The sequence below is a fragment of the Syngnathus scovelli genome, chromosome 13 (genome assembly GCF_024217435.2).
Source record: "Syngnathus scovelli strain Florida chromosome 13, RoL_Ssco_1.2, whole genome shotgun sequence".
Classification (NCBI taxonomy): Eukaryota; Metazoa; Chordata; class Actinopteri; order Syngnathiformes; family Syngnathidae; genus Syngnathus; species Syngnathus scovelli.
In genome coordinates, this window is record NC_090859.1 from 8,319,638 (window position 1) to 8,345,824 (window position 26,187).

The 26,187-nt window shown below is 41.3% G+C and overlaps 2 protein-coding genes across 3 annotated transcripts in view; one reads left to right on the plus strand and one right to left on the minus strand.

Moving 5' to 3' along the window:
- The window catches only part of LOC125979904 (astrotactin-2), a 150,406-nt gene that overhangs the window by 24,374 nt on the left and 99,845 nt on the right, over positions 1-26,187 (minus strand). For both annotated transcript variants that reach the window (XM_049738757.2, XM_049738755.2), the window contains exons 14-19: positions 18,587-18,711; positions 17,951-18,055; positions 17,268-17,447; positions 9,886-10,205; positions 1,795-1,928; positions 1,225-1,373 (exon numbers count right to left, since the gene is read on the minus strand). In XM_049738757.2, the coding sequence (XP_049594714.1) occupies positions 1,225-1,373; positions 1,795-1,928; positions 9,886-10,205; positions 17,268-17,447; positions 17,951-18,055; positions 18,587-18,711 (1,013 nt within the window). The remainder of the gene's footprint in view (positions 1-1,224; positions 1,374-1,794; positions 1,929-9,885; positions 10,206-17,267; positions 17,448-17,950; positions 18,056-18,586; positions 18,712-26,187) is intronic.
- On the plus strand, positions 12,148-17,136 carry trim32 (tripartite motif containing 32). The gene is made up of 2 exons (XM_049738768.2): positions 12,148-12,260; positions 13,119-17,136. Exon 2 carries the CDS (start codon positions 13,132-13,134, stop codon positions 15,172-15,174), a length of 2,043 nt encoding a protein of 680 aa, XP_049594725.1. The 5' UTR covers positions 12,148-12,260; positions 13,119-13,131; the 3' UTR covers positions 15,175-17,136.

A 26,187-nucleotide genomic window follows, 5' to 3' on the forward strand; every position in this document is an offset into this window, starting at 1 on the left:
GGCACATAGCAGAGTGAGTCACCCACACCATCTGCCCCTTCCAACCACCTTGCTGGGGCCCATGCTTCATCAGCACTCCTCCCAGGGGTGATGGATGGCCTGTCCATACTTCCCAATGACTAAAGTCAACTCCCTCCACACCAATATTACTCAATTCCTATCACCCTTCCTCTGACTCACCCCCGGAAGCGCCATGGCTACGTTTTGCTACTCTGCAGCAAATTAGGGTCAGCAACGTTTGTGCCCCAGACCACATTTTCTTCATTTAAGATCCAACTCACATCAGTCAGCATTTCTTCACTTGGAGAAAAGAGATTTTCATGCAGACACCTCATGTGGTGCAATTTACTCAACTGCAGAAGGGTGTAGACGTACATGGCTTGTACGATTGAAGTGTACATTAGTCAAACCTCTCTTCTTGGAGCATTCAAAAGAGGGTGCTAGAGATAACGACTCGAGTTTAGCTTAGCTGTCAGCACGCACAACTGGCACCAAAGGTATCCATTTTCTTTGTCACCAGCCAACCAGCCAATGAAGGGTAAACAAATAGACAGCTTTTCAACCTATTACAGCGTTTTAGCCATGAGATTATTTTTTTTTTAACAGAGAATATTAACACTACTGGATTTACATCGTTTGTTTACGATGCGACAGATGTTTTTCTAGATTTTGAAACTGGTTGAGGTTATGTCATTAGTGTTATTTAATTAAATAAAATAAAATGTAATAAGAGTGTTCATAAATTAGAATTAAAGCTTTACTTGAGTTTTAACAACATTTCAAACTTCTCGTTCATTAGATAATCATAAACCCCATGTGCTCAGCGTTCTGATCATTTTTGTCTGACATTTTTAAGAAGTCCAAAATGCAGACATTAGGAGTTTGTGACGTATTTAGGGATACATTTTTGGAAAATTATATCAATTCCTGGAACATAAACAGAGACTCACAAAACATTGTGGAGTGATTACGTCAGATTCTACTAGACTGCTTATCGTCTCTACATAACAAAGATATCATCTTCAACACTGCACAGTTTAGAAACATGTGGTAAGTCTCCACAACGTAATTTATATGACAGCCTGTTTACGCTTTCGATGCTGCTGTTTGGTTTACTGACTGATTTTTGGGCTTGAGTCTACTATGGACTTCTCATACAGCCCCCCCACCCCCCACCCCCCCACCCCCCTCCTAGAATGATTAAGATCCAGGATTATTTCATACCTGTGTAGACTTCGGCCTCAGAGGGGTCTTCCACCCGTTTATGCTGAATGATGTAGTCTGAAACTTTGCAGCCAATCAGAGGCTCCACGTCCAACCACTCCAGGGCTACCATTGTGCTCGAAGGTTCCAGGTAAGGAGCGAGGTGTAAGCTGAAGAAAACCAGAACAAATGTCCAAGTGACTATATTATGAAGCAAATGATCGGGATAGCATTTTAATTCTACATTAAGTGTACTGTGTGACAAAGCTATTTTCTGCTTTGTACTAAACTGTGGTGGAAAATTGTTGTTTCGATCTGATATTTCCCTATCAAATCCCTGGGTGCCTTTGATATGACCTGGAGTCAGTAGTTGATATAATCTTCAAGTGAATCATCAGGACACCTCGAATGAGAGTATGTTCCTGTCAGAGGAAGGGCTGACTGACAGCTATTAGGACTTGGGAACTGTCCTTGTGTCTGTAACTTTCTTAGCTGTGCGTGTGTGTTGAAGGCACATCCGTGCATCCATCCATAAAATCACTTTGATACGTGCATGAATTCTGAGGTGGCATGGCGTCGCCTCACACTTACACCGGCTGCCTGAGGGGACTGCAGTTAGGCAGGCCATCTCTGCTAAAGGCACTCAGGTCACAGCGACACCAGTTATCAATGACGTCGCCCTTTCCGGCACACCAGTATGAGCTCATTGTGGCGCTCTTGAAGGCCTGTAAAGGGTAACAGGTGAGAGAAATGCAATTATCTCGGAGAACATGCACTGCCTGTCCATTTATGTGCCCCGCGGTCTGAGCACATACACACTAACGTAGGAATCATCATACTTATTCCTATACGATAACTCTCCTCTAGTCACTTCCTCTTCCATGTTCCCTAAAATAAATCGTGGGAATGTAAGTGTAAAGCTTAAAGGTAGCTGAAATCTCCTTCAGTGTATAAATATTATTTTTATAAAAAGGTCTAGTCAGATGGGGCTCACTAAGACAGTAAGCACAGTTCACACACACACACGCACACACACACGCACGCGCACACACACACACACACACACACACACACACACACACACGCGTAGACAGAAGGATCTTTTCAATTCCACTGCTCCCAATTACCGGAAGCGAGGAACATCTCACTAACATCGTCGAGCTTGCGCTGTGATATAGATGCGCTGTGACTTTCATGATGGAGGTGTGAAACCCCCCCACGCCACCACCGCTTCGACGTCTACGTTTGTGCGGTCGTCTGTCTACAGTGGCGGCGGGAGGATGTGAGGCAATGACATCATCTCCTCGTACTGCTTCATTAGCAGCCGAAAGCAAAAATCAAATTTAAGAAGCTCAGTCATTCTCTAAAAGGCAGTGAAATGCCAATGGGAGCGTCCAGGCAGTAAAATATAATGTCAGGGCTTCCCTTAAAGCCGCAGGAGCCATATAGGGAGTTCAGCACTCTGGCTTCCCCTGTGACGCAATTGGATCAATGGGGCACTCGGTTTATTTATGCGCCCTTAACTTAACTTTGGACAAGTGCTTGATCACGGTCACAAAAACAGGACAGTGGAAACACACAGAAACATTATCGCCGGGTACCAGGCGCCCAACATAAAATAACAAAGAGGAGCCACTCCTTTGTTCACATCAGGAGAAAAGCAAGAACATTACTTGAAGACCATCACCCTCTTGCACGTCGGCAATGCACACACACCAAATTAATTATTGATTTCCACAGTTGTTTCATTCCGATGGAGCAATGCCGAGGACACATGGGTTCACAGTCCCGACCACGAAGGTAGACAAATGTAAGTAACATACGTGAAAGTTACAAGTAAGTCATAAGTCTTAATCTTGAAGTTTCAAGAAAGAGGAAATTTTTTTGAGTAAGAAAATCTGGCAAATCACACTTCTGTCTCTTCCCTGCTTGAAGCCATGTGGCTGCAAGAAAACGTTTGTAGGGGTCTTGTCATCTATTGTCTATTGTCAGCAGGAAACGGGCCACAGACAAAGTCAAGACGTTTAAAAAAAAAAAAAATGGACTTGAGGTCTACACAAAGATCACAGATGAGACAAATCGGAGGTATGATCTCAGCCGCTCGAGGCCCGCCATGCATTTGCCGCTATTTGAGAGCCCATATGGCTATGCACGATTGGCTGCATGGCTGCATATGTAAAAAAAAAAATAGACAAAGCCATTACCACCGTGTTTATGTTTGACGAGTAATGCATGCCAATCCCTCCTGGGTGAACGCTGATTGTAATGATGGTTTCAGGGCTAGCGGAAGGTTGAAAGAGCTAACGTGGAGGTGACTCAAACACATTCAATAATCGCTGCTGCTTTTCTTTTGTTCACTTATAAATTCCATTTTTTAACAATACAGAGCAGTGAGCGGTCAAAGACACACACACCTTTGTCACCATTCTACTATTTTGTATTATTATTATTATTATTATTATTTTACTAGCCTGTCAAGCTTCCCAACGACAACAAAATTGAATTGACAAAAATGGCTCACGATAGGAAAAAAAAGTTGCCCACCTCTGGCCTGCATATTCACCCTATGAATAGGCCTGAGTCCTGACAAAGTGGTATTTGCCCAATAAATAGAAAAAATGACAAATAAATAAATAATTAAATAAATAAATAAATGTCCAGATTCTGTTCATCATTGTTGCACCAGCAGCTGTTTTTAGTCAGTTGATCCGCATAACAAAAAGTGTTAAGTAAAAAAAATATATATATAATTTCGGTTAGTAATGGAATGCAGTGGAAGCGGCGGAGGTTCATGTGTCCATTGCTGCTACTTGATAACAAGATGATATCTTTTACTTCATTGATTATCCATAGATACATTTCCCAGAACACTATAGAGGCACATACATCCAGTCTTACACTAATGGGAGGATAGGAGACAAATCATTATGCATTATGTTTCATTTTGGAAAGGTAGATATTTTGACAAAGATGTTACTGGATTTCCAGATTTGCTTTCACTATCGATTGATGGCCCACATGACATTATTGTAATGAATTGAGTTGAAATGATTACATTTCAAACCTATGACGATAATACCTGAGCATCAGCGTCAACTCCGGCTACAAAATTCTCAGCGTTGACGTCATGTCGCGGCAGACTCGCTGGCACCAAAACACTATTTGGAGCTTTAATTTTCGTAGAAGCCTGACGTGACTTACAAGAAGGCCTGAGAGGCCACTGTGACCTCTTAATGTATTAATCAGTTTGTGCACTATAAGATGACCATATTACTGTCCATCTTAAGCAGCTAATACAAGAAAACACTGGCCAGCTGGCCCACAGTATTGATTTATGAAGTGATCACCAGTGGTGGTAAAGAGTCAGCCCACACAGGAGATCGCCTTTTGTGACGTACGACTGAGGCCTTTTCAAGTGATTACACAATAACTTGCATCAGAAAAATAAATTGAAAATAATGAGAAAAAATCAAATTTAGAGCTACATACATTTTATTGGAGCGGCAATATTCAGATGTAGGTTAAACCATCTCGCTATGTCTTGTGTGGTTGGATTTGAAACCATTTATTGGAGCTGGCTCGGTGTACCGTATTTTCCGGACTATAAGGCGCACCGGACTATAAGGCGCACCTTCAATGAATGGCCCATTTTAAATCTTTGTCCTTATATAAGGCAAGCCATTAATACATCATGTCAAATTTTTAATCCAAATCAAATCGTTCTCCATTTTATCTTTTTTACTTCAACTTCAGATGCAACAAATTACTTTATAATCACAAAATATTTATCCATCGTCTTTTTGATTCATGATACATAGTCCTCAGCGGGCCACCTATGATTGATTTCATGACGCAATGCTTCAGGCTAGTTTAAATTTAGGAATTTGGTCCATATATAAGGCGCACCAGACTGTAAGGCGCACTGTCGGCTTTTGAGAAAACTTTAGGTTTTTAGGCGCACCTTATAGTCCGGAAAATGAGGTATTCACATTTTCTGTGAATTTAATGTACCAGGCTACCTCTGCAGTTTATCAAACACGTTCATGGTTGGTTTTTGTTTGCACGTTCAAGGAGGATTTTCATGACTTTGGAGCCAATAAAGGGCACATTTGCATCAGAGTTTATTTAAATCTTGATGTTGGGCAGATATCTCTTTCAGACGAGCCCCCGTGAGGGGTGGGAATTGCGTGCAAGCATGACAGCAGCCTGCCTTCAAGCTATAGAGCATTCTAAGCTGCTAAGCTCACAAGCAATTCGGTCAAAAGGCTCGCCATAACTCAATCACGGTAACGTGGGGCTAGTGGCAAGCTATTTAAGCTTTCTGAGGGTTCCTTTTAATGTGCTTCCCATTATTATGCAGTTATTCAAGATCTCCATTGCAGTTAAGACCTGGTATAAGCAAGACCAGTTTGGGAGTTGATTAAATTAATAGCGCTGCATCACCAATGAAGCGAGCCTATAATCATAATGTCTTCCTTTCTCATCAACTGAAGTAAAATGACGACCGTGCATATAAGTTTATGTAGTGTTCCGGCAATTTATAAAGAAGGTGCAATACCAGATTGCACTGCTCAGGGTGTTGCTACCTGATCTCATTTATGTTTAATGTTCTTGATACGGTTTATGCTAAAGTGCAAAGTAAGTAATTTGTGACCTGTGAGAAAAAAAAAAAAAAATGAAAAATTTAGCACTTGAGAGAAATAAAATAGAATATCGTACTAAAAGATTGACACCAGAAGTAATTATATTAATGAGCAATTGCCGGAGCCGTTCTCTCTGGATAAAAATGGTTATCTTACCCTCGCCTATGAGGTGAATACATGAATAGGATTTGTTTTTCTTTAGGGGGAACAAAGGGGGGCCAAGGATAAGGGGATTACGCACATTTCTTTTTTTAAGATTTTGCCAATACGTCAAACTGTGTATTTTGTAAATAGTATCAAACATTTGATGTGGACTTTTAAACCGTTGGGAAAAATGTTTTTCAGACATTAATTGAGCCTATGGGAGCCATGACCAATCTCTGGTGAGGTTCAGGTGCAATACAAGGGAGATCATCAACCTCCCAAGTATTTAAAGCAATTCCCACATTTTTGTACTTTCCAACTTCATCACGAGACCATGAAATTGAAATGTTTTTTTATTTGCACTTCAAGTCAGCATCTTGTTCCTAACAAAAATGTGGGCCTTGCTCCATAAAATTCCACATTTTTACCCTTTGGAAATTCTGCCAATGGCAAAGAAGTTCTACCAGGCTTGTAGCAGTTCTGAGAACATGCACAGAGGAATAGTGTTGAATTTTGTCCTTTAACATTTTTGGGAGGGTTGGGTTAATGGGTTTGTGATGTAACAAAATAATAAAAAGGTTTGACCACCAGCCCAAAAAAATGAATGAATGAATGTATGAATGAATGAATGAATGAATGAATGAATGAATGAATGAATGAATGAATGAATGGAGAATGAATAAATAAATAAACTCATTACTTAAATTACTAACTATTTAAATAATAACATTGATATGTGAGTTATTGTATTATGGCAGTTTTCTTGATTAGTTAGGATTCAGTTAGAAAATAAAAATAAAATCATGTCAGCATTCGTTGGGTTATCTTTGCCTAATAACACGTATAAGTAGATTTTTATTTCCCATACCCCATACACATCTACAGTTCTTGTCTTACATCATCCACCTGCTCATAAGAGCAACTACTCTTCCATGTTCTTTTTTTTTTTTTTTTTTTTTGCACAGTTAGGCCCCAAAAAATGAAAATAAATAAATAAAAGCAGAAGAACAAGCTCATCACAGAGAAAGCTTTTGCAACATGGCAGCTGTCTTTCCTGATCGAGGCAGCCAAGTAGAAAGAAGTCTCAAAGGTGCGTGTGTGAAAGACACACGCACGCACACACACACCCAATGAGCAGTTGTGTGCCTTTCGAAGGCTTGAATTCAATACATGTTAGATGTACCTTTTAATGTACCTTTCAGCCTCGCGGCAGCTGCACTTGCAGGAGCCAAGAACAGAAGCGAAAGGAAGTTAAAAAAAAAAAAAGATGAAGAAGAGGAGAGTGATGGACTCCCCTCCCTCCCTAGGGGTCGATGACATCAATAAGAAGCTAATAATCCTGCCTGGAGCTACCTCGCAAGAGCAATCCACTGCAGTCCAGCCCTCCTCCTCCACATACATCTGACTCTGTACATCCCCGCAAGATTGTAGCTATAGACAGGAGGGGTGAGATGGGGGGCCGAGGGTTTAGGAAATAAAGGGAATGGAGACGTTTTTGCTCCTCTTCACGTTTAGTTATCGATGAGGCCCGCTAGGGATTGTCTGCTATTGACTGTGCTTTTCTTTGGTGCTTGTTATGGGAGGCACGCACTTTGCAGGGTTTTGTTATTGTATATACGTGTGCACGCCGTGTTTTGTTTGTTTCAGATATTGTTAGGTGAGCTGATTAGATGCCTGATTAGGGCATGCATAAAGTAGCACCGCGTGATAGATGCAAAGACATATGTAAAATTGAGCAAAACATGGGGTAAACTAATTTCAACCTGATATCATAAACTGCACCACCTCCCACACACGCCCCTTTCTCAATAATAGTCTTATGTAAAAGCAATCTCCAATGATTGACTTCCATGGTCAAAACATTTGGCCATTATGCTGATGTTATTACGGACGGCTGTCAAAGGTTGTTTAGACGTACACACACGCCACACACACGTAGAGACTGTGACTTGCTCACAAAGAGAGAAAACCATGATGTCATCTTTTTATGCTTGCTGTATGGCTGGGCTCTTTTACTAAAAAATAACCATCCGATGCCCCCTAGAGGTGATGGGTTGAAACTGCTCCCTTAAAGAAGCACTGTCAATGAGCGTAAGGACCATCAAACTTACTGAACTCAATTTTACAAGCACTGCCCTATTACAGTGATACAGAGTTGACAAACACAACAACTCCTGATCTAAACTCTCCAACCGGGGAAAGACAAAAACTCAAAATCCTATTTGGGGAAAAAAGAAGAAACCTTGAGAATGAACCAGAGATGGCAGGACCCCCCACCCTCCGTCCTGGATGACAAGGCTGCAATGGATGCGGAATGGGCCACATTTACCACACCACATAGTCCGATTTAACGTTAGCTACAAACGCATGGATGCCTTGTGGAAAGGGATTTTTCCTCAGGCCTGGATGGAGAAACTTTCACAGCAAAGCCTCTGGGGAAGTGGTCCACCTCAGATCTAGATCTAGTCAGTCATTGTTGAGTCTATAAAGGAGCAGCATCAGATTCAGCCACCGAGCCAGTTCTCCAGGCAGAAAAGGTTGGGAAGGAGAAGTGGTAGAAAAAAAATGCCGCAATGTATTTTAACTAGGTGACAGAACGTAAAGATGAGCTTGAAGTAAACATTTTTCTACTTTTACTGACGTAGCCACGATTTCCATGGGTAGGGCATTGGAGAATACTGGAACGTGAATAAAAATTATGTATAACCTGCTGACTTATTTTTAGCTCTGAGCGACGTAGTTTTCGGGAAGGAACATACTGTACCACTAAGTCAGCAAGACAGGAAGGTTCTAAACCATGTCATATTTTATGAGAAAGAAACAAAACCTTAAAATCACATTTCGAGTGGACCGGGAGCCAATGCAAGTTGGCCAGTCTATGAGTAATATGATCAAACTTCCTTGTCCTTGTCAAGAGTCTTGCTGCAGCATTTTTGCAAAAACCACAGGCTTTTTAGACCAGACACGGTAAGACCAGAAAACAGCATGATGCAATGCTGAAGGCGAGACATAACAAATGCTGGAACAATGATCTTTGTGTCACTCATGTACAGAATAGGCTGGAGTTCAGCAAATTTGCCAGGATGAAAAAATAACAGTTTCAGTAATATCAATGTGCTTTTGAAAGGAGATATTTGAAACGACTATAACCTGAGGTTTATGGGGAATATTATTTCTTTTAATAATTCTGAGTTGCATCCTTGAACAACTGCATGCGTCTAATACCGCCAATATATCGCTGATTTCAACCAATCATGTGGGTTCGTTTTAAAGACGTGCATCGTTGGGTAGCGGCGGCATAACAGTGAAAACTAATGTATTTCCATGATACTGCCAAGCGGCAGGGTATAAATACTGAACAAGAGAAGGCCAAGTACGGATCCCTTCAGTACTCCATGAGTGACATACTAACTATACTGAGAGGTCACATTACCATGGAGTACAGGGTGCGTTCTTTCTGAGCCATACTTTCTATAACAAAAAATTGCTCGAGTTCATGTTGTTCATGAGCTGTTGTGCTTGAACATTTTCAAGAATTCTCTGGATAAATGGAGGATAGAATGGCCAGGGGGTGCTTGAGCGCATAATGTTTATTCAGCAGGAACTTTGGAAGCAAAGGCAGTGGGAAAGCAGAACAGTTAAAGATCTTTGTTGGTGTCCAAGTAGTGGCGTGGCCAAATAACAAAAATATTTTCCGGCCTCTCAAAACTTAAAAGTAGTCTCAAAAATCATAATAATAATGGTACAAGTAAATTATAGAATGTAGGGAGAGACTGTAACGTTTGTCACTTCAGATGTGGTAGGGACATGTAAGAAAATATGCAACTTAGGCTAGGTTGTTGGTTTTGGAGCATTGAGTGATATCATAAAAATAACAACATATTTTAAGTCTCACCTCTTTGGTCATGTTGTCCTGGACCAAGCTATAGAGAGGCACCACGCGGCTGACTTCCAACAAGACAGGGATGGGCGAAGGTTGTTCGCCGCCCCTGCCACGGCCTCTCGCCACCACACCTCCTGCCACCGCGGCTTGGTGGTGGCATAGGTGGCAGCTGAGTGGGCAGCTGCCCTTCTCCTCGCAACGGATCTCCACGCCATTGACGGCATCATCGGACAGCAGCTGGCTCTTCTGCAAAGCCATCAAGTAGCTAATGAAGGGCACCGATTTCAGTTCATGATGCCCGCCAGCACCACCAAGCCCTTGTTCTGTTGCCTCTGGAAGAGAGAGAGGGAGAGGAAAAAACAAAACAAGGACCAGTATGACAAACAGCTTGTATGACAAACAGCTTATGGTCTACATCTGGATTGACTCTCTCGCTCAAGAACAACAACCACTAAACCCACCCTGTCATCAGCTTTCTAAAGGCTGGATGGCAGGAAGAGGGGCTTTCTCCCCGTAGAGTCAATAAGCAGTGTTTGATCTTCCCGTTGGAGGTGGGGTGACAGGAAAACAAAACCATTCCAGAGAATGACTAGACAACATGTGTGTGAGGAATCAAGAGTGTCATTGTCACATTGTCACTGCAACGGCATCAACAACCCTAACCCACCAAGAACCCATAACATCTGTGGCCCCCTAATCGTTTATGAGCCACTTAGGTGTCAGTACATAGTCAACCCTAACTACCGGAAGAGGACGACAATATGTGAGGAATTTATGCCATCCCTCCCCCGAAAAAAAAAAAAAAAAAGAAAGTTTAATATTGTCTATAGGTGCCACAACCAGCATACTACTACTTTTGTCTAAATGTAACTCATCAACTCACTTCAATGAAATAAATTGGGAGGATGGATGGATGGATGGATGGATGGATGGATGGATGGATGGATGGATGGATGGATGGATGGAGGGAGGGAGAGAGAGAGAGAGAGAGAGAGAGAGAGAGAGAGAGAGAGAGATTAGATAGATAGATAGATAGATAGATAGATAGATAGATAGACAGACAGACAGACAGACAGACAGACAGACAGACAGACAGACAGACAGACAGACAGACAGACAGACAGACAGACAGACAGACAGACAGACAGAGATAGATAGATAGATAGATAGATAGATAGATAGATAGATAGATAGATAGATAGATAGATAGATAGATAGATAGATAGATAGATAGATAGATAGATAGATAGATAGATAGATAGATAGATAGATAGATAATTTATTGATTCCCGGGGGGAAATTCAGGACCCAAATTCAGGAGCTCGCCATTATCCACATCACCATCTTTATTTTCATTATGCCCTTTTCACACATGACCTTTGGCGCGCATTCGCTTATGTGTGTTTGTCTTATGCAACAGTTGTCTGTCGACGTGCAGGTAGACACACAGACACAGACAAGAAGAATGGTGCCAATTTCCCCGGCCATTGATCTTGCACCAGCTTGTGAATTAAAAATGTCGTTGTTGGTTGCAGTATAATTACTCATCTGGGACACAACCCCAGTGGGTGGCTGGGGTTGCGTTGCCCAGGGCAACAACGGGTCAGGTGACGAATAAGTTCCATAGCAATGCAACACAAATGTTGCAAGGTATGGATAATAATTTATGCTTGAATGTGTTGACTATGCCACACATACATACTATATGTAAGTTATTGTTATAATGGGTACTCGTAATGGCACAATATAGTATCCAAATATATGTGTAATGTAAAGTAACATTATAATGTATTTCTCAGTACAATATAAGCTTTATTTTATTTCAACATCATGCCATACTACATAATAAAAAATAGGATAATAATCAAACATGTCAAAAATATAACTTTACTCTAACTACAAAAAGTAAAAATATTTACATTAATTTTTACTATTCCCTTACTGTTCTACACGGTGCAGTACTGTGAGCCAATTCGATTAGAAGAGTTATTCTGCCACCCAGTGGCCATTCTCTGCAATCTCGGGTCAAAAAATGGGGACGTCATTTTAGCGCTTGGGCTCCCCTCTGCGTAAATGATGAATGCTTTCCCAAGTAATATTAATATTTTTATACATTGATACAATAAATGTTGTGATTTTCCTGTAAATACTATATCAAATTCAAATTAGAGGGTTTTTCTGTGCGTTTTTGGTTGGTTTAGTTTAGTATAGCGGGCGTGAAACATCAGCAGCCAATCACGACAAACGCTTTCACTCACGCACATACGTAAGCACGTAAACGTGCGTGGGTGACGTCATTGCCACTGCACTCTCTCCAGCGGACGCAGTGGCAGAAAAGCTCGCACGTCTGTTTCAGCACATCTTTACTTGCTAACTTGCAGACAGAGGTAATCTATTTGTATAAGAGCATATTTTTCATGTACGATTTTAAAAATGATCCATTTTGCATACGAAATTACGGTGTCGCATGCACTCAATTGTGACGTTTGGCTTGTGTGGCCTGTCTTGTTATTAGCCTGATTTTATGAAAGCTGCTTGGCTTTGATACTTGCACACACCGTCTGCATGCTTTTTAAGCAACCATTTAGCATGATACTCACTTCACTGGTTTCTTTTATATCAAACAAATTGTTTTAGGTTCTTTACCTGACATGTTTCGGCGGTTTCTTCCGCCTTCATCAGAGCATGATACTCCTTTAGAAATTGGCTAGACACGTCCTTGTTTGTACGCCTTAAACCAAGTGTCATTTTATATTTTGACAGCTGAGACAAGCGCTTGCATTTTACGCCCAACTCAGTTTAAATGTTACTGTGTGGATGATGAGACAAACATTCGCACATGTTCTATTTTTTCTCAAGATTTTGTGGTCATCAATATGTGAATTTCAGAAATATGAGCATGCATAAATGAAGGAAATGATTACATTTTCGATTTACTCTGCAGTGGTCTTATCCGAATATCCATAGTAAAGATTCTGAGAATATTTTGGCTCTTAATTATGATTGAACAGTAATAACAAAACAATGTGGTAATGATGTCATATCAGATTCATTTCGATTTAGAAATGGCTTTGGAAATGTCACAAGTGGTGACCCAAAGAAGATCCCAGTCCCATGTTTCATTCCTTGCAACCCTAATTGTTCATCCAAACAAAGCTCAACTGATTGAGCCACCCTTGCCACGCCTAAACATTCCACTAACATTGTTCATGTCATGGTAACCTATATGGTTTTCTTTCTTTCAGGCAACAAGCCATCATGGCAGCAGCATCTTACCCACTTGATCCAGATCTAATGAGGGAGGTCCTTGAATGTCCCATCTGTCTGGAGACCTTCAACGAGGACCAAATGAGACCTAAACTCCTACAGTGTGGTCATACTGTGTGCCGCCATTGCCTGGAGAGGCTGTTGGCCAACACCATCAACGGCGTGCGCTGCCCTTTCTGCAGTAAGGTCTCGCGCATGAGCAGCATCTCGCAGTTGGCAGACAATCTCACAGTGCTCAAGATTCTTGACTGTGCTACGTCGTGCGGCGCGGCTGCCGCCGCCCTCATGTGCGGGTCGTGCTGCAGCCGCCTGCCACGACAGTACTGCCACGACTGCACCGTCGTTCTTTGTGAGCTCTGTAAAGTCGAGGGCCATCTACACCGTGGTCATTCCGTTCAGCCTGTACGAATGGCGGCCGAACAACGTCGGAAAGAACTTGGCGGCAAACTTTCCGCCCTACGTGATATTGTAGCGGAAATCCAGAAGAAAAAAACAGCTATTGAAAACATTACCAAATCGTTAAGAGCAAAGTACAGAGTGGTGCAGCGGGATTACACGGCAGCTGAGCTGCAGCTTCAAGAGGACTTGCGCCGCTCTCGGAGGACATTCGCTGCGTCAATGGCAGAGGTACAAAAGCTTAACGGGCAGGTCCTTGAGGAGCAAACGTACCTCCTTAACATTGCGGAAGTGAAGGTGGTCTCGTGCTGTGACTACCTAACCATGCGGGTGAGGCAGAGCGACATCAGCCTGCTCCGGGATGATGGAGGCGGGTGTGAGGACGAGGAGCTCAACCTCAAGGGGACCTTGCCCACCGTATTTCAGCTGCACGAGCCAGAGTTGATCCGGACGGAACACTCCAAACCAGCAGAAGTGGGCCGATTGACCACAAGCACATTCACGGTCAATACAGAAAATTCAGAATGCACTTTAGATATTCCACTTGAAGGTGACGTTGAGGGTCTAGACGGGGCTGTAGGCGGCACAAAGGGACCAACTGCTGATCTCTACCGAGATGTTGACATGATTGCTGCAGTAGATGACAGTATAAGTGGCTCACCTGGCACCTTTAAGTCAAAGTCAATGGACGCAGGGGGGGAAGCACAGGGAGGTGCATGTGCAGGCCCCCCGGTGTGCCAGTTTGTGAAGAAGATGGGCTGCAAAGGAGCTCTTCCCGGTTCTTTTAATTTACCGGTTAGCATCTGCGTAAGCCAGCACGGCGAGGTCCTTGTGGCTGACCGCGGCAACTACCGAATCCAAATCTTCAACCGCAAAGGTTTCCAGCGCGAAATCCGCCGAAACGCCAGTAGCATTGACAACTTTGTCTTGAGCTTCCTCGGTGCCGACCTGCCGAACCTCATGCCTTTGTCCATCGCCGTTACGCCTCAGGGACTGATAGGCATCACTGACAACTATGACAACTCGGTCAAAGTGTACACCATGGATGGGCAGTGCGTGGCCTGCCACAAGAATCAGCTCATCAAGCCCTGGGGCATAACCGCAATGCCCTCGGGACAGTTTGTGGTGTCGGACGTGGAGGGCGGAAAGCTCTGGTGCCTTGCCGTCGACCGCAACCTCGGCGTGGTGAGCTACAGCCGGCTGTGCTCGGCCGTGCGGCCCAAGTTTGTGACGTGCGATGCCGCCGGAACAGTCTACTTCACCCAAGGCTTGGCGCTCAACTTTGAGAAACGCCACAACGAGCCCCACCTAGAGGGCGGCTTCTCAATCGGCTCGGTGGGCACCGACGGCCAACTCGGCAAGCACCTCAGCCATTTCTTCTCCGAGACGGAGGACTTCTGCTGCATCACCGGCATGTGCGTCGACGCCAACGGGGATCTACTAGTTACGGACAGTGGCAGAAAGGAAATCTTGCAGTTTCCCAAAGAAGGAGGCTTTAAAATTCTCATCCAGGAGGGACTGAACTGCCCTGTTGGGGTGGCCACCACACCCAAAGGGCAGCTATTGGTGCTGGACTGCTGGGACCATTGTGTCAAAGTCTACACATACATTCAAAAAAGGCACTCGTCCACCTCCTAAAGGCGTGAGCCACACAAAGCGCAAAAAGGAACCATGGTTTTGTTGGATGTTTGAAAAAAAGCACGCAGAAAAAACGTATTCTCACAATAATTTGTATAGGCCAACGGAATTTTAAATTATGTCACGTCAAAGTAACACTACCGAGTATGAGTTCATGATCTTGCAATAATCTTTATATTTAAGAATACAGTTGTCCCATCCAAATAAATTTCCGTTATTGGTTAAGATTTTTAATATGTGAACAGTAAAGAGAGTTAATAGCATAAATTTGGGGCTCTGAGCCCGTGAAGCACTTTATTGTGGACTCATTGTATTAATTGCATGTTGACAGCTTTAAAGTTTACTGTGCAGTCGCTAATAAGTGAAAGATGTTGGTCAACTGCATTCAGTAACAATCAGGGAGCGTGCACAGTACTCTTTGATACACTAAATGGGTTATTGTTTGCTGTGGGGGGTGTGGAATCTTAGACTAGTGTGTGTGGATTTGTGGGTTTTCATTCATTGTCTATTTTTTTTTAACGATAGGTAGCTGTAAACGTCTACATTTCCTTCAGCCTAATGGAAGCGTAACAGGAGTCTAGAAAATGTCAAACAACCATAAGTGCAGGAGCGGGCATAATGTCAACACACAAACAAGCTCGGAACGTTGCGAGAAATCCAGCAAATTTATACAAAGTAATGTTTTGTTTCCCAATGTTCATTTGAGATAATTAAATAAAATTACATTTGTAGGGAAACATCAATAGGGCTAAAGATTTTTCATTTTTTTATTTCTTGCTAAAAGATTTAATATCTTCAATATTTGGCCAAAACAATGACAACGTACAAGTGAGTGAGCATATAGATGATACTTGGGTCTTGGCAACCTATTCTGTATCTACATCCTGTAATTCTCTTTGTATTCAACTCCTACATTATGTCTTGTCATAAATCGTATCTACTCATATCGTATCTACCCAACAATAATATTCTAAATAGTCAGAAGCAAGGTTTCTGATTATTCTATTTTCAACAAAAAATTCACAGGGCATAGGGTACCTTTTGTCAATTGTTTTGTTTCAGTACTTGTGAAACACTAACAAACTAACTAAAAACACTCCACCTCGTGTCAACACAAGAAATATTCTATACGCAGTAAACACAATGATACGTAACTATATATGCACACTTGTCATTGCTTCGTCAAAACTAATTAATAGATTGCTCAAGGTATTGAGAAAAGTGTTTATTTGTGGTTTTCATCCACGGTAGTCGTATTTGTAGTTCAAGAACCAAAACATTCAAAATGGCTTTCAGTATAATCAACTGCGGTTATACGCAATGGCAGACTACAAACTACAATATATATTTTTAAACTGACCATTACTATCATTGAATATTTAAAACTTAACACGGGGCTGTGTAAATGGCACAAACAGTACCATAAAGATTTATTTTTTTTTATTTGCGGAACCAAATCCTACATCATATGGGAACTATGCCTGCTGTAAAATGCACCTTCCAGCCCAGGTTGTGTTCTTGAGAGCACATTTTTTGAGCCTTAAACATGACTGCACTTAAATCATTGCTACATACACAGCATGCATGTTTTAGTCAATTTAAAAAAAGAGATGAAAATCATTACATCCAAGCTGTTGTGTTTTCTTTGGATCTTAGTCATAACTCAAGTGGTCACAGGCAGAAAATTTATATATATATATACATATATTTAAAAAAAAGTGTCCTTCTGTCAGTGTGCTAAACAATGTGTGTCACTTTTTTTTAATCAAGCAGCATTTCATCTAGCTATTATTGTTGGAAAAATTTGTTTTTGGTGTGTGTGCTGAACTCCCTTCCTTTTCCCATGTCTCAGGTGCTCCGGAGCATGTGAATTTTACAATGTGTTGAACACATGGACAAAATAAAAGTATTGTTGTGTATTGTTGATTCTCGAGTGCAATAAACATTTTTGAATCAAACTTACCTTTAACGTCGTCGAAACATTTTGATGTGTTCTAAAATAATTCAGCGTATTACAAATGCTTTGAATATTAAGTCCAACTTTTACTCAATCTATAATTGCACAAGGGCCTTGTGTATTTATTTGGCCTCACCTTTCTGGTACTGAAGCCAGAGCTGCTGCTGGGCCTTCTTGCTGGGGAAGTAGATGCTGCAGCTGAGCTCAGAGCCGTACAGCGCTTCGGATACATAGTGGCTGCCATATTGCCTGAGGAATGCCAAAAGCTCCTCGCGCGTGCTCTCGCCTGACAGCGTCTTTAGAACCTTGGCAAAACCTAAATGATCACGAAGGAAAAAATAAATACAACTATCATGCAACGAGAGCAAGGCATGATGTCTACTATTGCTTGCCACTTTCCACAGAGTTGATACTCTAGGTCAGGGGTGTAAAACTCATTTTTGTCGCGGGCCGCATCGTAGTCATAGTTTCCCTCGGAGGGCCATTATGATTGTCAATGTCTTCTATATACAGTATAGGCTACAAAACAAATTAATGAATAACTAGTTTTGAAATCAGACTAGTAAAAACTGTTCAAATATTTAAAAAAGTCCAATAGTAATAAACATTTCAAGCAATATCTTTATTTTTTTTAAAGTGAAGACAATTTGTAATTTTAGTAATGACACAAAGTCGTTGCAAAATTTTTCTTGGCGGGCCACATAAAATGATATGGTGGGCCGTATCTGGCCCCTGGGCCTTGAGTTTGACATCTATGCTCCAGGTTAAAGAATCACTGATAATAATGACAACAGATGCGGTAATACTTCTTTGGCTGACCTGAAGCAAGAGTGATGGAACTGAGCTTGACTTTGTACAGATTGCTGCGCACTCGCCACTGCTGAATCATGGGATAGCCCGCGGCCTCGTTGAACTTTGCTACACCTAAAAATGATGCACAATTTCGGACATGAGATTCCGAAGATAGCCAGAGAAATAGAAAATAAAGCAGACAATGAATCACAGATCAGAAACAAATATTCAACAATTAAAAAAACAAGGTAATCATTGTTAATATTAAAAAAAAAATCAGTTTTATTTCTAAAAAAAAAAACAAACTCATAATAGATGTTGGCAACATTTAAAATTTTTGATGTTAGAAAAATATCTAGTCTTCCACCATACAAATTACTGCAGGAGCATACACTGGAGTTGTTGCAGTGCTGCTTATAAACAAAATATTACGAGAATTATTGACCGGCTAACTCATCAATTATTTTTTTTATCATTTTCTATGGATCATTATAGCAAGGAAACAAGTTATTGTTCTGTGCTACATGTAGCACAAGCTCATGAAGTCTCATTAGCTCCACGATGCATCGACAGCTTAATGATTCACTCATTATTATGCCAATCACATTTAGTTTAAAAAAAATCCCTGCCTGCAGTACTCATAGTCCCAACAAACCCACTCACCTGTGAGGAGATCCTGATTTGGCAGCGGTTCTGATAACACACCTCTGCATTGTTCTTCAACCGGCAGGGGAAGAACCATGAGGCCATCGGCTAGCTGGGGGAAGTCCTTAACGAAGTTGTTATCTCTGCGGGGAGGAAAAAGGAAGATTAACCCACATCAACCTGTGATGCATACTAATTTATTCAAAAGTGGAGCTTTGGTGGAGCTAAGAGGGGGGGGAAAATAACTCAAGGGAAGATGCATTGAACAGAAAAAAGTCATCTACTACTAAATTAATTAGATGCTGCTGTTGTTGGCAGCACCTCTGGCGCCACTGCCACCAACAAGTGCGGGAGGGTGTGTGTGTGTGTGTGTGTGTGTGGGGGGGGGGGGGGGGTAGAGATGAGTTTAGTAGCAGTGTTGTTGTCCGTGGTGCTGAAAGCAGAGGCTCCTCCTATGCAAAATTATTAGTAATTGCTCATGGGGGAAAAAAGAGACAAGAATTGACCATTCAGAGTGCTCTTAATTACAAAAATGTGTGTGAAGGGGTGCATGATCGTATAACTCTTTTGGTCAATGTTCGCCCCATGAAATACAAGAGAGGCCATTTCAGAAAATAAACAGTCATGAGGGACGGCGGGGTGTGTATGTGTCCTCTTTTGTTCGATGGATGCACTGCTTTGGGCTTTTTATAGTCGAACGCAGCAAGCTCGCTTCAATTTCCTCCACAAAAAGACAAAATGTCCCCGCTGCACTGCACGAGCTCAGACGTGTGCTGTGGAGACCCAGGGGACTGTGATTCACTTTTTTCCATCTTCTGTAGCCTTCTGCAAGCACAAAGCCTTGCGAGTCTCATGCCAAAGTCATGATTGAGTCAAAGGCGGGCAAAGTGAGTAGCAAGTAGTGCTTCAAATATGATTACAGTGGATTAATCCTCACATTTAAAGCACTGATTGTACAAAACATCGATGGTACTGTTAATGCTTTGACCTACTAAATTCAAGTTTGGTTACCCCACAATGACACAGAAGGACACACATTGTATGAAAAGCTCACCCCGATGAGACTGTATAAGTAAATCTTGTTTTCAACTCTGTATGACCCTCATTGTCTAAGCAAGCTAACACAGAAATATCCATGGATCCCAACAACTCCCAAATCACCGTGAAGGTGCTTCTAGGAAAACATCTTGGGTAGGTTCTGCAGGAAAAGAGTATTGCAGGAACATTAACTTCAATCAAGTTAAGGCAGAACACTCAATGATCCAAAACAGCTTCCTCCTAACATGCAGAGTTTAGATGGATAGCTAATAATAGTTTGCTTCACGCTGTCTGCAGGATTATCACATTGCTTGATTTAATTCCTCCTGCTTCTTAATAGTGTCCACCATCAACAGGTTTGCACCCCTTGAGCCAATTCAATGACTGCTGCATCTTCAGGCAATGAATGGGTCCGCTCAACAATGCCAACACTGTAAGCCATCCAGGATCCATGTGTGGCGAGCACTTTCCAAGACTCCTTAATCCTTCCCATAGGAGCCGAGTACTAAATACAAATCCTTCGCGCGCTGCACCACAAAGAACTCATTGTCAAGTGTTTCAATCTGCTAATTATACAACATCACTTTTATGCGAGTGAATGGCATTAAGAATCGTTAATGTAGCATTTAGCTGGGTATATTAAATGATAAAAAAATACAAAGAAAATAAACAATATATTTGTTAGTAATGAACATATTTGAAATAAAAAAACAAGATTATACTATAATACTAATAATATAATAATGAATGTGAGGGCTTATGTGTTGATTTAATTATAATTAGGTTTTAAAAAGTATGTTGTTGTATTTTATTATGTATTTAATTCAGGATGTATGAAATATAACTTTAATATATGTAATTACTTTCGTTACTTAGTGAAATTCAAATTACTCTTAAAAAAAGTAATTTGCAGCAAGAAAAGTGACTATTGCAATTACAGCAAGTGAATCAAGGAGGAGCATTAATACACCAATACTCCACTAGAGGGCAATCTTTCTCTGCATCAAAAAAGACCTTTATTTTCAGGAAGGATGCTCAAAGCTTCATTTTTTTTCTGTGCTTTATATAAGACTGCAGCATGGTCTTACTTTTTGATTAAGAGCTGTTGTGTATCAAACTCTCTAAATGTATTCATAGAGCACCAATACAATCACGTGGTAATAAATGAAACTGACACACAAGAACATTAGCGGGATCAGAAAGGCCATTCGTGGAACAGAGCTGCCAATTCAAGAGGTGGATAGGAAATAATTACATTTCCAACCGAGGTGGAAGAGAAGACTTCCAGCCAATACCATCATGCCGGCAGTACTACAAGATGTTTCCCAACTCTGCAAAGTCAACTATCGGCTGTTTATTTACAGTCATTGGGCATGTGGACACGCAACCTCTATGGTAATGCCCCTGGCTACTGAAGTTCATTTCCACGCTAAATTTGACTTAATTGGGACAGCAATTATGCATGTTACTGTCAAGCTTAGCATAAAGTATTGTCGCTGTGGTTAGCTTGATTTCTTCTTGGCAGTGTAAACATAAATAAGTGTGTACTCGAAGCAGAAAAAAATGCTTCGAGCATCCATTCATCCATTTTCCATCCCGCTTGTTCTCATGGGTGTCGCGGGCATGCTGGAGCCTATCCCAGCAGTCATTGGGCAGTAGGCGGAGGACACCCTGAACTGATTACTACACAATCGCAGGGCACACAGAGACAAACAACAATCTGGACATGCACAAAAACCTACGGGCGATTTGGAGTGCACAATCTGCCCACCATGCATGTTTTTGAGATGTGGGAGGCAACCGACTCAGTGGCCTAGCGGTAGAGTGTCCGCCCTGAGACTGGAAGTTTGTGGGTTCAAACCCTGGCCGGGTCATACCAAAGACTATAAAACTGGGACCCATTTCCTCCCTGCTTGGCACTCAGCATTGAGGGTTGGAATTGGGGAGTTAGGTCACCAAATGATTCCCGAGCGCGGCACCGCTGCTGCTCACTGCTCCCCTCTCCCCGAGGGGATGGATCAAAATCACACGGAGATGGGTTAAATGCAGAGGACAAATTTCATCACACCCAGATGTGTGTGTGACGATCATTGGGACTTTAACTTTTAACCGAAGTACTCGGAGAAAACCCACGCAGGCATGGGGAGAACATGCAAACTCCACACTGGGAGGACCGGAACCAGAATCCTGAGTAACTCATGGACTCGTTTCAGCCCTAATTTAAATAAATTATGTACCTTAGATTATTAAAAGCAGTGAAACACTGCTCTGTAGATGTCTCACTTTTCCCAATTAGAAAATAAAAAAAAAACCTGATAAATCATACTCTATTGCAAGCCAAAATGCCAAGACTTACTCTGAACAAAACATTGATGTGTAAAATATGACTATTTTTCTTGTTAAATGTTGACTTTAATCTTGTAATATGATGCCTTATCCACACAAAGAAATCCCTCCCCCCTCAGTCTCTCTCGCTCGCTCTGTTTTTTTCAATACCAGTAAGGATATCAGATATGGGTCACTGAAAATAATAGGAAAAAAAAAAAAGGAATCTGATAAAGTCACGAGTTTGTAAAAGGGTATAAAACCAGTAGTGTAAATGTAGCCTAAGGCAAACAGAGTCTCCAGATGCTCCATATCTTGCTCCATCTTCTCCTCATCATGGAAAACCCTCCGCTCTTTCAAGAATTTGATCGTTTTTAAAAGATAAGCGGCAGCTGCAAGGAGATTATCATAATTGTACTTTTGAATGTCTCGACGTAAAAAAGTCATCAGATGTCTCACAATCTTCTCCCTCCGTACATCCAGTGGCATAAAAAATACAATAAAAAAGGCACAGAACGGCATGCCGGCAATTTCTGCCGCTGCCTCGCTGTTTGGCTTCAACAATGAATGACATAATTAGCTGTTGTGGCAAAGAAAGGCACACAACAAAAAAGAAATCGAACAAATACACAAAAACAGCAGCAGACAAAGTTGAGCGAAGAGTTGATCAGTTCATCAGTTCATGTTTACAATTGTTCCCAACAATAACATTTGTGAGCAGTTTTTTTGTTTTGGTGTATTTGTATAGACTTATTGTCTGAACTAATTTGTGGCCACTTTTAAGAGAGTTTCTTTCCTTCACTATAGTCAAATTTCACAGGAATTTTAGAATGAGCATGTACAAAATGTTAGTTATATTTTTGGGTGTTTTTGCAATACAACTATTGTTTGGCGCCATCTACTGGTATCTTAGTTTTAAGGAAGGACATGTACGTGAGCTGAATTGTTTCATTCATCCAATTGTAGTGCTTTGCACCCGATGTGTGACATCTATAAGTTACTACAAAGCTTCTTAAAGAAAAGATTTCTTTACAACAATATGTTGGATGTGCCCTCACTGGTCCAAACATGGCATTCTGATTAATATTCATCTCAGGGGGTGGCCATTTTGTTGTCGACTGAAAATGACATCACAGTTGCCTGGTCATATCCAATCACAACATCGTCGGCTGCACAGTACTACAATGAAAATTTTGGGGTTGACTTCCCCTTTAAGAAGAGGAACATCGATTTCTTGAAGTTTTCACTGTTCACAAAAATCCAACTGAAGATTTATTTGAGTAGTGTGCACATGCAAAGTACTCTTCAGCATTCTTTTTTTAAACCTTACTGTATACAGCACAAAAACAAATCACATCCCTCCCCTGACTTGTACATACAAGTGAAACACAGTGTAAATATGCATCCTTTATTCTGCCACATTGGAAGCTGTCTGCCTTTTGCACAGCGTGGAAATGAACTACCGGGGCCAGGGGCATTACCATAGAGATTGCGCGTCCAAATGTAGAGTAAGGAAGGAAGGAAGGAAGGAAGGGAAGGGGAGGGGAGAGTACAAGGCAAGCTTGCTGTACAGCTAATCGGGAGACATGACTTCATTTTTTTTATCTCTCATTTTTTGCATCTTGATGCTTCTAGAAGTTGATCTAACGCTTGGACAACATGCGTGTCAAATCTGCTTTTCTGAGGAGACCGGCGTAGCAGATTTGGTTGACTTTCTGTTTAAGTGGTCCAAAGGCATCTTCATCCAAAAATCGGTCAATCTTGTGTCGGGGGTGAATTCATTTTAACTTTGGAGATGCTTTGGAGTAAATTTATTGATTTGTAACCCCTATTGAGGCCACAGAAAGGCGACAATAATAAAAAATACACATAATTGTTAAAAATACATCATTTACTTCATTAGTGAAACTATTACCCCCTTAGTCATTTACAACTTTATGTGCATTAAAAAGCCTTCCACAAATGTGTTTCCCTTAGTATTGTTGTGAGGCCACTTTTGCAAACAATCTATTCAATCAATGAGTAATTAGAGATAGACATGCGGGACATTAAGGAACAATTAGCTGTCATGTTATCTGTCAAACTGCCAGTCAATGTCAAACGACCAACTGCGATCATGTGGCAAAAAAAAAGTCATTTGCCATTTCCCAGCCCTGCTAAGGTGGAAGAATACAAAATACTAATACTGACGCCAACTTCATGAAAGTAAGAAAAAAATTATTATGAATAATGTATGAAAGGTAAATGCTGGAAAAGTAGGATGAAAGGACAGAGACAGATAGCAAACCCGAGGGGAAAGTGGAATTGCAAACAGCGGCAGTACGAACTTCACTGCCTCCCTCGCCAGGAGTTCATTAATCAATACTAAAACCATCTAGCTTCTAATTCTCACTTTTTAGCCCAAGTCCAAAAAGAACTCTTCACACAGCTTTTTTCTTCATTAAAACCTAGCAGGGTGCTGAAGGCATCTATCAATGCCAAGCATTGTTAGCTACCTCCTGTGAGGCAACTCCATCAAATGTTGACGCTTTGATGCCTTATGTTGAATATTCTCATTTGTCACCCTGCGGACCGCTGTCGGTTCAACTGACAGCTCCGCAAGGTGATTTGAGCTGTGCACAGTCTAGAACGGACTCAATCGCAGCGTTTGGGATTGTGTTATTTACAACAAATGAATGTTCAGTGAGACAATAAATGCTAAAAAAAAAAAAAAAGGACAGGAAATTGTATTCTCACCATTCTTGATTTTATCTCCTCTATAGAGAAATGTTTGGCTTGAGTCTGCCACGTCTCACCTCATATTAAAAATTGATTTTTATGTTGAATTATCAACAGAAGGCGATCAGGTGAACATATATAGAGTTCTAAAGATTCAGTTTACTTAAAAGAACTGGAATGCACATCACTAGCTGGAGCTACATAATTACTGGGAATTACATATTGGAAGCGAGAATCACAAATTGTCGTAGTGGTGTTCTTTCCTTTGAGAAATGTGCAGTTGATCAAATACCATTTTGCCGTCACATATGATGGACGACAGTGGACACATCGTCTCTGCATGAATATTAAGTCCCCCATTGACTTTGGCGTGTCACTTATGCACCATCATAAATTGTACGCTGGCCGCTTGTTTGCTTGGAATGACAATAATTGCAGTTATTCTGAGGGTGGCAACGGTGAGTTGCTAGGCAATAATTAAACAACGGCTGGATTACTTGGTTTTATATTATTGGAAAAGCTGAGGGAAAAAAGGCAGTTGTCCTTCTGAGAATTTCCAACAAAACATTCTCCTTAACAGTTGAACAATAAAGTGCTTAAAACTCGGTTCGGTAAATTCAGTGAATCAACAGAAAACTGATACACACTACCAGCTTTCTTCAAATATTTTCTCCACTAAAAAAGTAAACAGCTGAAGAAAAATTGTAAAAAGGTGCACACTACAAACACCATGATGTATTGAAGTGTTGAAACTCAAGTTCGCACCCGTACTGTACAATAAAGCCAACGATTGCCTTTTGACTGATCGATTCAGACCAAGTATTGAGTGAGACAACACCCACACGGGGTGTTTTATTAGCAAAAAATATGTTACAAAATAGCAACTACAGATACTTTCAATATTCTGTCAGCATATTGTCGCATTCCAAGTCTTACTGCGCTGAAGGTGTAATGGAATTGCTCTCAACCGTAACATTTACATTAACACGTGCAATTTTATCACAGTCCCGGAAAACACCATCCACGAGAAATGGTAATGTTCTGTAATTCCATAACAGTAAAAATTCATTCCCTGAGCCTGAGCAAGACGCCGAGTGAGATCAATTTTAGACAAAATGTATGCAATGGAGTTATAAATCATAAGGGTTTCTTTCTTTTCTTTTCTTTTTTAATACAGTAAGCTCTGACTGGAAAAGTCACAGGATTCATCTTCATCATCTAATATTTCATTTTGCATTGCCAAAGGCCTCTCTGTTGATGTGAGAAACAGCAAAAAGTGGAAGTTGAAGGCTTTGGGATATGACGCACATCTGCATATCAAAGTGAAACAGAGGATGACGTGGGGGAGGGGGGGGAATTAGGTAAATAATAGCCTGCATTTACATATTGCTCTAAAAATATTTTTCAAAAAAACGAGAGCGCGCGCACAGGGAGCCAGGTAGTAATACGACAAAGCTTTTGTTCCTTTAACAAAAAAGTCGCAGTGGATTTGATAAGCGGTCTAAGTGAGCTGACTCACGCATGTTTAATTAGCGGGA

Coding starts and splice junctions, on each gene's coding strand:
- trim32 (XM_049738768.2), top strand. CDS start 13,132: ATGGCAGCAGCATCTTACCCACTTGATCCAGATCTAATGAGGGAGGTC.